Source organism: Pan paniscus, chromosome 4 (assembly GCF_029289425.2).
Source record: "Pan paniscus chromosome 4, NHGRI_mPanPan1-v2.0_pri, whole genome shotgun sequence".
Classification (NCBI taxonomy): Eukaryota; Metazoa; Chordata; class Mammalia; order Primates; family Hominidae; genus Pan; species Pan paniscus.
This window is the reverse complement of record NC_073253.2, coordinates 127,869,839-127,885,259: the sequence shown is the minus strand read 5'-3', so window position 1 is coordinate 127,885,259 and position 15,421 is coordinate 127,869,839. Positions and strand designations below refer to the sequence as shown.

The 15,421-nt window shown below is 39.4% G+C and overlaps 1 protein-coding gene across 3 annotated transcripts in view; it reads right to left on the bottom strand.

The window, feature by feature from the left end:
• The window catches only part of RAD50 (RAD50 double strand break repair protein), an 87,236-nt gene that overhangs the window by 69,885 nt on the left and 1,930 nt on the right, over nucleotides 1–15,421 (bottom strand). For all 3 annotated transcript variants that reach the window (XM_034960466.3, XM_003829302.6, XM_055112628.2), the window contains exon 2: nucleotides 14,316–14,399. Coding sequence is in view for 1 of the 3 variants with exons in the window: in XM_003829302.6 (XP_003829350.1) it covers nucleotides 14,316–14,399 (84 nt within the window). In the remaining 2 variants the exon portion in view is untranslated. The remainder of the gene's footprint in view (nucleotides 1–14,315; nucleotides 14,400–15,421) is intronic.

Below are 15,421 nucleotides of genomic sequence, written 5' to 3'. Positions count from 1 at the left end.
GGTTTTTTGGTTATTGTCCTCCATTTTTCTCATGTTTTTTATGTTTTTATATCTATGAACACAGTTATAAGATTTATAATAAGATTTTAAGGTTCTTATCTACTAATTCTATCATCTATTCAACCCTAGGGTACTTCTGTGGATGCCTTCCTCACTCAGTCCTACCTAATGGCTTTTGGACTGAATTAATCAGGAATGAATAACTATTCCTCCATTAGTTATGCTGAGAGTTTTTATCATGAATGAGTATTAAATTGAAAAGTTTTTTCTGTATCTATTGATGCTCATATGATTTTTCTTCTTTATTCTGTTACTGTGGCAAATTATACTGATTTTTTTTTCCTTTTCTACAGCCTAATTCACTTGTCCCAGTACGTCCTTTAGAGCAAAAGGATTCAGTTCAGAATTACACTTTGTATTTGGTGGTTATGTCTCTTTACTTTCTTTCGGCCTGAAATAGCTGCTCAGATTTTCCTTGACTTTCATGACTGATAATTTTGAAAAGCACAGACCATTATTTTGCAGAATACCTCCCAAAATCTGGGTAATATTTCCTCATGACTAGAATCAGATTATGTATCTTTGGCAGGAATATTATACAAGCGATGATGAGTTCCTTTTACTGCATCTCATCAGATAGGACATCATTTCCATTTATCTCATTACGGAGGGTATTAACTTCAATCCCTTTATTTATTTTTTTGAGACAGGGTCTCACTTTGTCATCCAGGCTGGAGTGCAGTGGCATGAACACAGCTCACTGCATCCACGACCTCCGAGTCATAAGCAATCCTCCTACCTCAGCCCCCCAAGTAGCTGGGACTATAGGTGCATGCCACCACACCCCGCCAATTTTTGTAGTTTTTGTAGAGATGTGGTTTCACCATGTTGCCTAGACTAACTTCAATCTCTTGATAAAGGTGTATCTCCTAGCTTCTCCACCAAAAAATTTTTCTTTACAATTAATTAATAATTTGAGGGAGAGATGCAGAGACCATATAACTATCTCATACTTCATCAAACTTTCTTCCATTAGTTTTAGCATCTACTGTTTCTTACCTGAATGAATTATTATTATGACAGCTATCAAATACAGGCATACCCCATCTTATTGTGCTCTTCAGAGGTTTGTGGCAACCCTGCATCTAACAAGTCTATTGGTGCCATTTTTCCAACAGCATGTGCTCACTTTGTGTCTCTGTGTCACATTTTGGTAATTCTCACAATATTTCAAACTTTTTCATTATTATTGTATCTGTTATAGTGATCTGTGATAAGTGATCTTTGATGTTACTACTGTAATTGTTTGTGTGCCACAAACCATCCACATATAAGAGGTGAACTTAATCCATTAATGTGTGTGTCCTGACTGCTTTACTGCCATTCCCGTCTCTCTCCCTCTCCTTGGAACCTGATTGCCTGAGACACAATAATATGGAAATTAGGCCAATTAGTAACCCTACAACAGCCCCTAAGTGTTTAAGTGAAAGAAGAGTCAAAAGTCTCTTGTTTTAAATCAAAAGCTAGAAATGATTAAGCTTAGTTGAGAAAAGCATGTCAAAATCCAAAACAGGTTGAAAGTTAGGCCTCTTTCATCAGTTAGCTGAGTCGTGAGGGCAAAGGAAAAGTTCTTGAATAAAATTAAAAGTGCTACTTTAGTGAACACACAAATGATAAGAAAGTGAAACAGCCTTACTGCTGATATGGAGAAAGTTTTAGTAGTTGGGATAGATTAAACCAGGCACAACATTCCCTCAGGCCAAAGCCTAATCCAGAGCAAGGCCCTAACTCTCTGCAATTCTATGAAGGCTGAGAGAAGTAAAGAAGCTGCAAAGAAAAGTTGGAAGCTAGCAATGGTTGGTTCATGAGGCTTAAAGAAAGAAGCTGTCTCCACAACATAAAAGTGCAAGGTGAAGCAGCAAGTGCTGATGCAGAAGCTGCAGCAAGTTATCCAGAAGATCTAGCTCAGGTAACTGATGAAGGTAGCTACACTAAACAACAGATTTTCAATGTAGACAAGACAGCCATCCATTAGAACTTAACCTGCAATATCTAAGGTATGCCTATAGTAATTTTCTAGATCCATTATTCCTTTTATATTAGTTAAGGTTCTAGTATAAGGGGCTTTGCTCTTTCTCCATTTTTCCACCCATTTTCTTGTATCAGTATAAACTCATAGATTCCTTACTTGGGCTCCAATCCCCCACCAGGCTGTCACAGCTTGTTTTTGTGGATGCCTTCCTCAGTCAGCCACACCTAATAGATTTTGGACTGAATTATTCAGGAATTAATATTCCTCCATTAGTTATGCTGAGGGTTTTTACCATGAAAGACTATTAAATTGAAATGCGTTTTCTGTATCTATTGGTGTTCATATGATATTTCTTTTTTATTCTGTTAATGTGGCAAATTATACTGATTGGTTTTTTTTCTACCGTATCTCTCTAAGCATTATCTAGCTGCACCCCACATATTTTTACATGCTATATTTTTGATTCATTTCAAGTATTTTTTCTAATTTCCCTTGTGATACCTTTTTTGATCCATGTAATATTTAGAAGTATGCTGCTTAATATTTCAATTATTTGGGGATTTTCCGGATATTTTTCTGCTACTGATTCTGGTGTAGTCACAGAATACATTATCTATGACTTTACTCCTTATAAATTTATTGACACTTGTTTTACAGTCCAGAATGTTGGTCTATCTTACAGAATGTTCCACATGCACTTGAAAATAACGTGTATTCTGCTGTCGTTCAATGGAATGTCCTATAAATGTCAATCAGGTTGATTTGGTTAACAGTGTTGTTAAAATTTTCCATATACTTACTGATATTTCATTTGCTTCTTCTTTTCTCTACTGAGAGGGGTATTGAGATCTCCAATTGACCTTGCAGATTTGTGTATTTCTCCATTCTGTTCCATAGGTTTCTGCCTCATATATTTGGAAGTTTTACATTTAGAATTTTTGTGTCCTTGCAGTAAATTGACCTCTTATCATCATAAAATGTCTCATTTTCCCTAGTTCTGATGTCTTCTGTCTGGTATTAATATGGTCACTTCAGCTTTCTTTTCATTAGCTGGCAAAGTATATTTTTTCAATCCTTTTGCTTTTAACCTGTTTGTACCATTATATACAAAAACACCGTTATTCCGTTTATTTGGGTTTTTAAAATTATTTTCCATTTTTCTCATTATGCTTATGTTTTCCTTTATATCTATGAGCATATTTATAAGAGTTATAATAAGGTTTTAGGGTTCTTATCTACTAATTCTATTATTTCTTTCATTTTGGGTCTGTTCATATGATTGATTTTTCTCTGATTATGGGTCCTATTTTCCTGCTTCTTTGGATGCTTGTTAACTTTTGATTGTGAATTTTGTATTGTTGGGTGAAAGATTTTGTTTTATTCCTTTAATGAGTATTGAACTTTGTTCTGGCATGCAGTTAAGTTTTTTGAGCAACAAACAGTTGGATTCTTTTGAACCTTTGTTGTTAAGGTCTGTAAAGGGGGACCTAGAGCAGCTTTTACTCTAGGACTAATTTACAGTCATTTTCGACATTTTCCTTTAGCCTCAAAAACTTTCTTTAACAATTACTATAGTGCAAGCCTGTCTGTAACAAATTACCTCTACCATTTTGTTTTAAATCTGAAAATGTTCTCCATTTCACCTCCAATTTTCAAAGAATATTTTTGCTGGATATAGGAGTTTAACTTTTATTCCCTAACACCTTAAAGGTGCTGTCCCACTGTTTCCAGGTTTAGATTGCTTTTCCTAAGAAGTAATCATACTCATTATTCTTTCCCTCTGCATGATGTGTTACTTTTTCCTCCACCTGTTTTTAAGATTTTATATTTAGTTTTGAGCAATTTGAATGTAATGTACAACATAGGTATGTTTATGCTGCTTGTGATGCATTCAGCTTCTTGGGTCTTTTTTTATAGTTTTTATTACTCTGTTTAGATGTCTTCCCACACATTATGTCCATCTTTTCCTTTAAGTCCTTGAGCTTATCTACCATAGCTTTAAAAAAATCCGGTTGGGCATCGTGGCTCATGCCTGCAATCCCAGCACTTTGGGAGGCCGAGGCAGGTGGATCACAAGGTCAGGAGTTCGAGACCAGGCTGGCTAATATGGTGAAACCCCATCTCTACTAAAAATAAAAAATAAAAATAAAAATTAGCCGGGCATGGTGGTGGGCACCTGTAGTCCCAGCTACTCGGGAGGCTGAGGCAGGAAAATTGCCTGAACCTGGGAGGCACAGGTTGCAGTGAGCCGAGATCGTGTCACTGCACTCCAGCCTGGGAAACAGAGTGAGACTCCATCTCAAAAAAAAAAAAAAAAAAAAAAAAAAAAAAAAAAAAAAAATCCTTGTTTGCTAATTCCAAAATCTGTCATCTCTGGATCTGCTTCTACTCACTTTTCCCTTCTCAGGTATAGACCACATTTTCTTTTGCATATTCTCATTAATTTTTAAAATTATATTCTGCACAGTGTAGATGCCACATTGAGAGCTTCGACTGAGTAGGCTTCCTTTAAAAAGTCTTGAGTTTTGTTCTAGCAGCCAGTTAATTTACTGGCAACTCAGCTTGATTCTATCAAAACCTGGTTTCAGTATTTGTTAGGTGGGCCTTTCTGAGGTCTCAAGTGAACACTGGAGAGTTCCACAAGGTCACTCCATTCTGGCATATCAGGACTCAAATGTCTCACAGCACTGTGTGACCTTTAGAATACAACACTCACAGCCCCACTTGCCACCTTGGTAGTTGTTCTCTACTAGCCCTCATTAAATCTCATCCTATACATGGATAGCTTAGTATTTGGCCAAAGACTCAAAAGATCCTTATGCAGATTTCTGGTACACCATCTCTGCACAACAACCCTACTTCAGTACTCTACTCTACAATTTCCAGTCACTTTAGCAAATCCAAAATCCTATCTTTGTTTCATCTGCCTAGTGATGCCCAATTCTGCCCAACTCTCTACTGGATTCCAATTCCATGTGCCAAAGTTTACAAAGTGTTCCCAGGTAGAAAGCTGGAATGAATGCAGAATCACCTTTTATGTTTCTCCTTTCTCAAAGAATATAGCCCTGCATTATCTGTGGTCCAATGCCTGAAAATAGTTGTTTCACATACTTTTCCAGTGTTACAGTTATTCACCTTGCGAGTATAAGTGTGATACTCATTATTTTGTTGCAACCCAAATCAGAAGTACTGGATTCTGCTTTAAAAAAAAAAAAATCATTAAAGATCCTTTGTTGACTTTTTAATGACTTCTTGGCATGAATTTAACTTTGATACTAATTCAATTAATCATTCAACAAATATTTACAGGCGCTTTGTAGGTTTCATGTGTTGTTTTGGTTCAAAATGACAGACTTTTTTTCCTTTGAAGCATGCAAGATAGGTTAAATGTAGACAAGGTATGCTAAACACCATCATAAGTACAGGATAATCTGGGAGTACAAAGCAGGAGCATCTAACCTATCTAGGACAGCTCAGGGAAGGTATTCTAAAGGAAGTGAATGTTTAAATGAAACTTCTACCCATCTGGGTAGAAGTTAACCAGATGAGAAGATCTGAGTCACTACGTGACTACAGAAATTTCAGAATGTTTGGCATAGAAAGTAGGGAAGAGTATCACCCTAAAACGTTTCAGAAATTAACAGCCTTCTAAACATGGTAAGGCTTTTGGATTTAAGGTGATGGCACTAAATGGTTTGAACCAGGGGAATTGCATGAAGTAGATATGCATTTTAGAAGAATTATTTTGTCTTTAGGGTGAACAGAGTGAACTGAGACAAGACATGAAGCAGGGAATAATCGAGGAGAGATAGGAAGGCAGCCTGGACAAGGGTTGAGGATGGAGTTAAAGAGGAAGAAGTCGCTGAACTGGCTACTCAGAAACAGCCTCTTAGGATACAGACATTTCAATGAGGAGGTGGCCAGAGGTCAGTATAAAGCTTTGAAAGCCCAGACTTGACTCTGTCATTTCATCATAAGGAGAGCATTCTGCTGAAGTTTTAATCCACAGTACTTGAACTAAGGAGCTATGTATTTATGCACCAAAAAATTAATTTGTTTACAGTGTTCCTGACTAGCAAGCCAAATACACATACTCATTCTCCATGGCATCTACTTTTCGAGGACCTAGCTACCCGGCAAACATCAAATTAGTAAACAGAATTCAAGCAAGGGCTATCTTGTAGCATTTCTATCACTATATTGTTGTTGACACTCTTATTGAAGAAGAGTCACTTCAAAAGTGAAGTGTAATTTAGACTGAATTATTAAAACAAAGAAATGTGTATTAGACTTCAGAACAATTTCTATCAAAAAGAATAAAATAAAAAATAAGAAAAACCCTTCTTTCTCCAAACAATCTCGTCGTAAAACCATTAGGTGGGGCAGAAGAAGGTGCGTGTTCATGCCAGCTGAAGGTTAAGGCACCTATAACTCAGCCTAGAGTGGAATAAATGAGCTTGAGTAGGCTGAGAAGGGTACCCTCATGGGGAAACAGCTTGGCATAGACAGAGTTTCAAGAGTCCAATGGTATCGGAGTTTTAGCAGGATGAAAGAGGAATCCACAAATAGGGGGGATCCAGCTCAGAAGCAGAGTGTCCACGCCAGGGAATAGTGTGGGGATTCAGAGCCTGATAATGAGAAGGGGGCCCACCTGAGGGTTAAGTCGGCTAGGGGGAAGTCAGATCATAGAGTAGAGACGGCATTCTTGCAAGAAGCCATCTGGTATAAAGTATCAGACTGAGAAGAGTGACCCTCTCAGTGACACAGATCTGGGGAGATTCAGGTCAGAGTACAGTGGGCATCCCTGCAAGAGGCCACCTGGTATCAGAGAAGGGCAGGGAATGAGGACATGATCCAGCACCAGAAGTCAAAGTGTATACAGAATGGGAAAGCATCCCGTGAGGGAGTCAGAATGAAGAGTCAGAGCCTACGCAGGATAAGGAAGACTGGCCATACAGGGATGGAGTCAGCCCATATGAGGTGCTAGGGCCCTGATGCAACGATGAGACATTGATTACATACAGGAGGATTGATTAAGTCAATATATTAAGATTATAGTTGTATAAGTACATTCTTGCACTGCTATAAAAAAAAACCTGAAACTGGGTAACTTATAATGAAAGGAGGTTTAATTGGCTCACAGTTCCACATGCTATACAGGAAGCAAGACTGGGGAGACCTCAGGAAACTTACAATCATGGCAGAAGGCAAAGGGGATGCTGGCACATCTTACATGGCTGGAGCAGGAGAAAAAGAGTAAAGGGGGAATTGTGACAGATTTTTAAACAACCAGATCTCATGAGAATTTACTCACTATCACGACAACAGCAAGGGGGAAATCTACCCCCATGATCCAATCACCCCAACCAGGTCCCTCCTGCAACACCGGAGATTACAATTTGACATGAGATTTGAAAGGACATAAATCCAAACCATATCATTCCGCCCCTGGCTCCTCCCAAATCTCATGTCCTTCTCACACTGCAAAATACAATCATCCCTTCTCAAAAGTCCCCCAAGTCTTAACTCATTTCAGCATTAACTCAAAGGTCCACAGCCCAAAGTCTCATCTGAGACAAGGCAAGTCCCTTTGGTCTATGAATCTGTAAAATCAAAACAAGCTATTACATCCAAGATACAATGAGGATACAGGCATTGGGTAAATACACATGTTCCAAAAGGGAGAAATCAGCCAAAACAAAGGGCTACAAGCCCCATGCAAGTCCAAAACCCAGCTGGGCAGTCATTAAATCTTTTTTTTTTTTTTTTTTTTTTTTTTTTTTGAAAGAGAGTCTCACTGTCACCCAGGCTGGAGCGCAGTGGCGTGATCTTGGCTCACTGCAAGCACTGCCTCCCGGGTTCACACCATTCTCCTGCCTCAGCCTCCCAAGTAGCTGGGACTACAGGCATCCACCACCATGCCCAGCTAATTTTTTGTATTTTTAGTAGAGATGGGGTTTCACCAGGTTAGCCAGGATGGTCTCGATCTCCTGACCTCATGATCTGCTCGCCTCAGCCTCCCAAAGTGCTGGGATTACAGGCGTGAGCCACCGTGCCCAGCCAAATCTTTTTTTTTTTTTGAGACGAAGTCTCGCTCTGTCACCAGGCTGGAGTGCAGTGGCGCAGTCTAGGCTCACTGTAACCTTCACTTCCTGGGTTCAAGTGATTCCCGTCTCAGCCTCCCGAGTAGCTGGGACTACAGGCATGCGCTAGCACACCCAGCTAATTTTTTGTATTTTAGTAGAGACAGGGTTTTACCATGTTGGCCAGGACGGTCTCAATCTCCTGACCTCGTGATCTGAAATTTTAAAGCTCCAAAATAATATCCTCTGACTCCATGTCTCATATCCAGGCCACACTGACCCAAGAGGTGGGATCTCAAGGCCCTGGGCAGCTCCACCCCTGTGGCTCTGCAGGGGTCAGCGCCCATAGCTGCTCTCAATGGCTGGTGTTGAGTGTGTGCAGCTTTTCCAGGCACACAGTGCAAGCTGTTGATGGTTCTACCATTCTGGGGTCTGGAGGATAGTGGCCCTCTTCTGGAGGCAGTGCCCCATTGGGAACACTGTGTGGGGGATCCAATCCCACATTTCCCCTCTGCGCTGCCCTAGTAGAGCTTCTCCATGAGGACTCTGCCCCTGCAGCAGACTTCTGCCTGGACATCCAGGCATTTCCATACATCCCCTGAAATCTAGGTGGAGGCTCCCAAGCCTCAACTCTTGTTCTCTGTGCAACCCCAGGCTTAACACCATGTAGAAGCTGCCAAGACTTACAGCTTGCAGCCTCCGGAGCAGCAGCTTGAGATATATCTGGGGCCCTTTTAGCCATGGCTGGAGCTGGAGTGGCTGAAACACAGGGAGTAGTGTCCTGTAATGGGAGGAGCTGCTGTGAAGATCTCTGAAATGCCTTCTAGCCATTTTCCCCAGCGTCTTGGCTGTTAAACATTCTGCTCCTCTTTACTTATGCAAATTTCTGCAGCCGGCTTGAATTCCTCCCCAGAAAATAGGTTTTTCTTTTCTACCACATGGTCAGGGTGCAAATTTTCCAAAGTTTTATGCTCTGCTTCCCTTTTAAATATAAGTTCCAGTTTCAGATCTCTTTGCTCGCACATATGAGCATATACTGCTAGAAGCAGCCAGGCTACATCTTGAAAGTTTTGCTGCCTGGAAATTTCTTCCACCAAGTACTCTGAATCATCTCTTTCAAGTTCAAAGTTCCACAGATTCCTAGAGCAGGGGCACAATGCCGCCAGTCTCTTTGCTAAAGCATCGCAAGAGTGACCTTTACTCCAGTTCTCAGTAAGTTCCTTATCTCCATCTGAGACCTCCTCAGCCTAGACTTCATTATTCATATCACTGTCAGCATTTTGGTCAAAAAAATTTAACAAGTCTCTAGGAAGTTCCAAACTTTCCCTCATCTTCCTGTCTTCTTTTGAGCCCTCCAAACTCTTCCAACCTCTACCCATTACCCAGTTCCAAAGTCACTTCCACATTTTCAGCTATCTTTATAGCAATACCCTACTCTCGGTACCAACTTTCTGCATTAGTCTGTTTTCTCACTGCTACAAAGAAATACCTGAAACTGGTTAAAGAAAAGAGGTTTAATTGGCTCACGGTTCTGCAGGCTGTACAGGAAGCATGACTGCGGAGGCCTCAGGAAACTTACAATCATGGCAGAAGGTGAAGAGGAGGCTGGCACATCTTACACAGCCAGAACAGGAGGAAGAGAGTGAAGGGGGAGGTGCTACACACTTTTAAACAATCAGATCTCATGAGAACTTACTATCACAAGAACTGCAAGGGGGAAATCCACCCCCATGATTCAATCACCTCCCACCAGGCCCCTCCTCCAACAATGGGGGTTACAATTTGACATGAGATTTGGGCAGATACAAATTCAAACCGTATCGGTACTCAATTCCTTGCTTCTCATTACCTTTATAGTATTTACCAAATCCCCAACCGTGGATAAATGCAACTTTCCAATTTATTCAGTGCTTGGGCTGAACAAGACTGAAAAAACATACATAACCATGATGGCTGGTCTCTCTTTAAATTTTCACAAAACCCCTGACACTGTCATGTAATCCCAGAACACCTCCCTTAATCAATTTACTTACTGAGGTTAAAAACTATTCTATGTTTTCTAGGCTCAATCAACCCTTTCTGCCACTCTCAACCAGTAACTTCATTTCTTTTTTCATTTGAGAATATAAAAGCAATCAAAAGAGAACTTACTCATTCTTTCACCACTAAAGTTTCCAATCATATACTCTGCCTAAATCCCTGTTACAATGGATAACAGTGGATGTTCCTGGTATCCCCTCCGGTTGGGCAATGGATCTTATCTCTTTTTGCCTACTCAAGAATTGTGCTCTGTAATTATCCCCTCTCCTGCATCAATGTTTCTGTCCAGAGTCATTCCCAACAGTCTACAAATGCTCTAGTATATCCCACTTTTAAAAACACAATAAAACAACAACAACAAAACTTTCCTTTATCCTGTTAACCTCTTCAGCTACTGTCCTATGTCTGTGTCCACTTACAACAAAATTCATAAAATAATTCTGTTTCACTTCTTTATCTTTTCTCTGATTACCGGAACTGGTTTTGTCGAGAGCAACAACGGACTCCACATATCCAAACACTCCTCTTCTTTCTTGAGCTATCAACATATTTGACACAGTTGATGATTTCCTCCTTATAACACTTTATTCTCTTGTCTTCCAAGACACCACTCTCTCAGTTTTCCTTACTTAACAAATTGCTCTTTTACTAGCTTCTCCTCCTCTTCCCAATTTCTAAAGGCATCATCGGCTCTAGTGCTCTAGGTTAAGGTCTTGAATATCTTTTCCATATTCACTCTCTATTTGATCTCATCAGGCTTTAAAAATTAACTATGTGGAACTACCTGTATACACTAATGATTCCTAATTTTCTTTCTCCAGTCCTAATCTCTTTCCTGAACAGACTTCTGTTTGCCAACTGGACATCTCCTTTGGATATTTAACACATATCCCTAATTTACATGTTTAAACCAGATCCACCCAAATTTTTTTTCCATAGTGCCCCTATTATAATAAATGACAAAACTATTTTATCCAGTTGTTCAAGCCAAAAACTTTGGAGTTATGCTTGATGCTTTTACTTCTTTCATACACCATAATCCAAACCATTAGCTAATTTGTTGGTTCTATCTTCAAAATACATCCTAAATCCAAACATTTCTCACCATTCTACCACTACCTTAATCCAGCCACCTATATTTCTCACCTGGATCATCACAAAATCTTCTTAATTTGTCTCTGCCCTCCTATCTTTGCTACCTACAGACAGTCTTCTCTCAGCAACCAGACTGAGCACTTTAAAACATAAATCAGACCATGTCCTTTCCCTGCTCAAAATCTCCCAATAGACAGATTCCTATTTAAATAAGACTAGAATCCAAGGACCTACAGGATCTAGTCTCTCCTATCTTTCTAACTTTATTTTCTACCATTTTCCCTTGTTCTTCCTTGTCATTCCTTGAACACACCAACCATGCTCAGGGACTCTGCAACTAGACTGAATGAAATGTTTTCCTCCCAGATTTTGAACAACTCATTCCCTCTTGAATGAATATTTAAAAGACAACTCTGATTACTCTGTGAGAAAGAGAGAGCTTCAAGAATGAGGGCAGGAAAACAAGTTAGGAGACGATTCTAATAGTTAAAAGGGAATATGATGGTGGCTTGGAACAGGAACACAGTGGCCGATGGAATGAAGTAGACAAATTCTGACATATTTTAGAAGGGTAGGTAAGAATTGCTTATGTATGGATGATGACATCATTTACAAAACTGGCAGGGGTGGGGTACTGAGGTAGTAACAGAGCTGAGAATGTAGGCAGGAAGTGGGTACAAGGAATCAAGAGTTCTGTTTTGAACATGTTAAATTTGAGATGCCCATTAAATATCCAAACAAACAGCTAGACATATATGTCTAGAGTTAAGGAAAGAAGTCAGGGTCAAATACATAAATGTGGTAGTTACCAGCACATAACCAGTACTTAAAGCCGTTAGACTGAATAAGCTCATCCAAGAGAGATAGGGAAGAGGGTTAATGCAAGATGGCCAACTCTTGTGTCACACTGGCTTTTAGAAATCAAGCAGATTGGGTGCAGTGGCTCACATCTGTAATCCCAGCACTTTGGGAGACTGAGGCAGGTGGATCACCTGAGGTGAGGAGGTTGAGACCAGCCTGGCCAACATGATGAAACCCCGTCTCTGCTAAAAATACAAAAATTAGCTGGGTGTGGTGGCACACCCGTAATCCCAGCTACTCAAGAGGCTAAGGCACAAGAATAGCTTGAACCTGAGAGACAGAGGTTGCAGTAAGCCAAGATCATGCCACACTGCACTCCAGCCTGGGCAACAGTGCGAGACTCCGTCTCATAAAAAAAAAAGAAATCAAGCAAAGGTAGACCCAACAAAGACTAAAGTATAGCCAGTGAGAAAGAAGGAAACTATGAGATTATAGTGTCACAAAAGCCAAGAAGGAAATATATTTTAAAACAGAAATAGCCAACTGTGTCAAATCTGACAAGATGTTAATAAGAATTAGAAACTGACCACTGTATCTGGCACATTGAGATTACTGGTGACCTTACAAAGGCACTTTTAGTGGAGGAAAAAAAGAAAACCTGAATGGAGTAGATTGAGGGAAAAATGGGAGTCAATAGTAAAGGCAATGAGGACATACAAATCTTATGAATTTTGAAATATATTGGAACAGAGAAAAGGTAATGGCTAGAGGGTAAATTGGAGTAAAGGGAGAGTTTTTTGTTTGAAGACTAGAGATACCAGAGCATGTTTATATGCTGATGTGAATGATCCATCAAGAGAAACTGCTGATCCAGGAGAGAGATGGAAAAACTGAAGGGCAAAATCCTTGGGTGGATAAGAGGGATCAATGAGATCTAGCCTCCAAGGAGCTGGTTCATGTTTAGATAAAACAACAAATAATTTATCCAAGAAAAAACAGTATGGGCATGTATGTACAGTAGTTTCGTAGATTTGATGATTGGAAAATAAGGGAATTCTCATTTGATTCTTCCTATTTCTCAATAAAGTACAAAGCAAGATCATCAATTAAGGAAAGTAGATTGTAGATTTAAGGAGAGAGAAGGTGGGAAACAGTCATTATAGAGAGGACTCAGTAAATGTACTAAATACTATTACATTTCCAAGAGGAAAATTCATAAATATTTTCATAATTACAGAGTTATCTTTAATCACGCTAAGGTAGAAACAAATAATCATCAACAGGGGGTCAGTTAATAAACTATAGGATATAAACTCAATGGAATACAATTTAGTAATTAAAAACAATAAAATAGAAGTATAAAATTAATGTGCTAAAATATGTATGTGTGAATGCATTTATGTGCTCACGTAGGCATGGTTTTATAAGCAGAAAAAAGCTTGGAAGAATACGTAACGAAAACATAGTGGAACTGGGGTCAGGGAGCGGCAAGAGAGGCACATGACCCCACCAAAAATAACTAAACTATATATATATATATATATATATATATGTATGTATGTATGTGTGTGTGTGTATGTATTGTTGTTTCACTTCTATATGTGCAAAAACAAACCTATAGACCAAATTCTATGTCCTTTACACACACGAATAGTATAAACACCATAATTCAAACAATGATTCATACACAAAGATTTTTATCATGATACTTTTTTTTCTAGACAGTGGGTCTCACTATATTGTCCAGGCTAGCCTTGAACTCCTGGGCTGAAGCAATCCTCCCATCTCAGCCTCTAGAGCTATCTGGGAGTACTGGCACACACCCCCAAGCCTGGCTTATCATGGTACATTTTAATGAAAAACTGAAAGCAATCTAATGTAAGAAAATTACATAATTACTAAAGTGTTCATGCACTTTAAGTAGAAAATATCTCAGACATACAAAACAGTATAAAGATTAAAAGAAACACTTACATACCAAACACCCAGATGATAGTTTTTTAATGACATGGGACTTCATGATAATGTTAAGTGGGGAAAAAAACCCAGAATACAAAATTAAGAGTATGACATCAGCTGTATAAAACAGTATTTAAAGGAGGAGGAAAATACATGAAAATGTTAACAACGGTTACTACTGGGTGCTAAAACTGTGTGGGGCTGACTTTCATTTCTCTTTATACTTTTCCAGTGCCAAGTTTTCTATAATAAGCTATTATCATTTTTATAATTATAAAAATACAAAATTGTACTAGCACCATTACCTTGGGATCGTGTACAAATGTATTTCCTTTGGTTCCAGGAGGGAAATCTCCAGTACAAATATATTTTAAACATTCAATGATGGTCTAAAGAAATAGAAAATTACATTATTTCGTTATAAGAGAACCACAGAAGTTTATCATAAAATATGAATTCATTACAAAAATATTATTTATCATGGAAACTATAATAGATAAAATCTGACATTATAAAACCTGTAATAAAAATATGATCAAGTGTTAATGCTGTAAGTTCACAGAAATGCTATATAACTAAGAAGTTATCCTAATATGAAGAATTGTTACTTGGGAAAAAATAATTATTTTCAACTGAAACCCTTTAAACTAATTTAAGTTAATAATAAGAATGGCTAACAATTAAGTACTGAATTGTACTAAGCACTCTTACGTACATTTATTTAATTCTCACATTAACTCCAGGCTGTAGGAACTTTTTGTTTAAGAGACAGGGTCTCATTCTGCTGCCCAGGCTGCAGTGCAGCTGCATGATCATGGCTTACTGCAGCCTTGACCTCTCGACCTCCTGGGCTCAAGCAATCCCCCAGCCTCAGCCTCCCAAACGGCTCGGATTACAGTCGTCAGCCACCATGCCCAGCCTGAAGAAACTTTTTTTTGTTGTTGTTGTTGTTGGGGGAGAGAGTCTCCCTCTGTCACCCAGGCTGGTGTAGTGCAATGGCGTGATCTCGGCTCACTGCAACCTCCACCTCCCCGGTTCAAGCGATTCTCCTGCCTCGGCCTCCCCAGTAGCTAGGATTACAGGCATGCGCCACCACGCCTGGCTAATTTTTGTATTTTTATTAGAGATGGGGTTTCGCCACGTTGGCCAGGCTGGTCTCGAACTCCTGACCTCAGGTGATCCACCCGCCTCGGCCTCCCAAAGTGCTGGGATTACAGGCGTGAGCCACCGTGCCCAGCTGTAGAAACTATTTTTAATCTCCATTTTATAAATGAGAAAACTAAAGCACAGAGCAGTGAGGTCACTCGCCAACAGTCAGACAACTAATAAATGAAGCGAAAAATCTGTATTGAGGCAGCCAGTCCTCATAAACACTATACAGTACTACTCTCCCTTCTGCTAGTATTTAGTA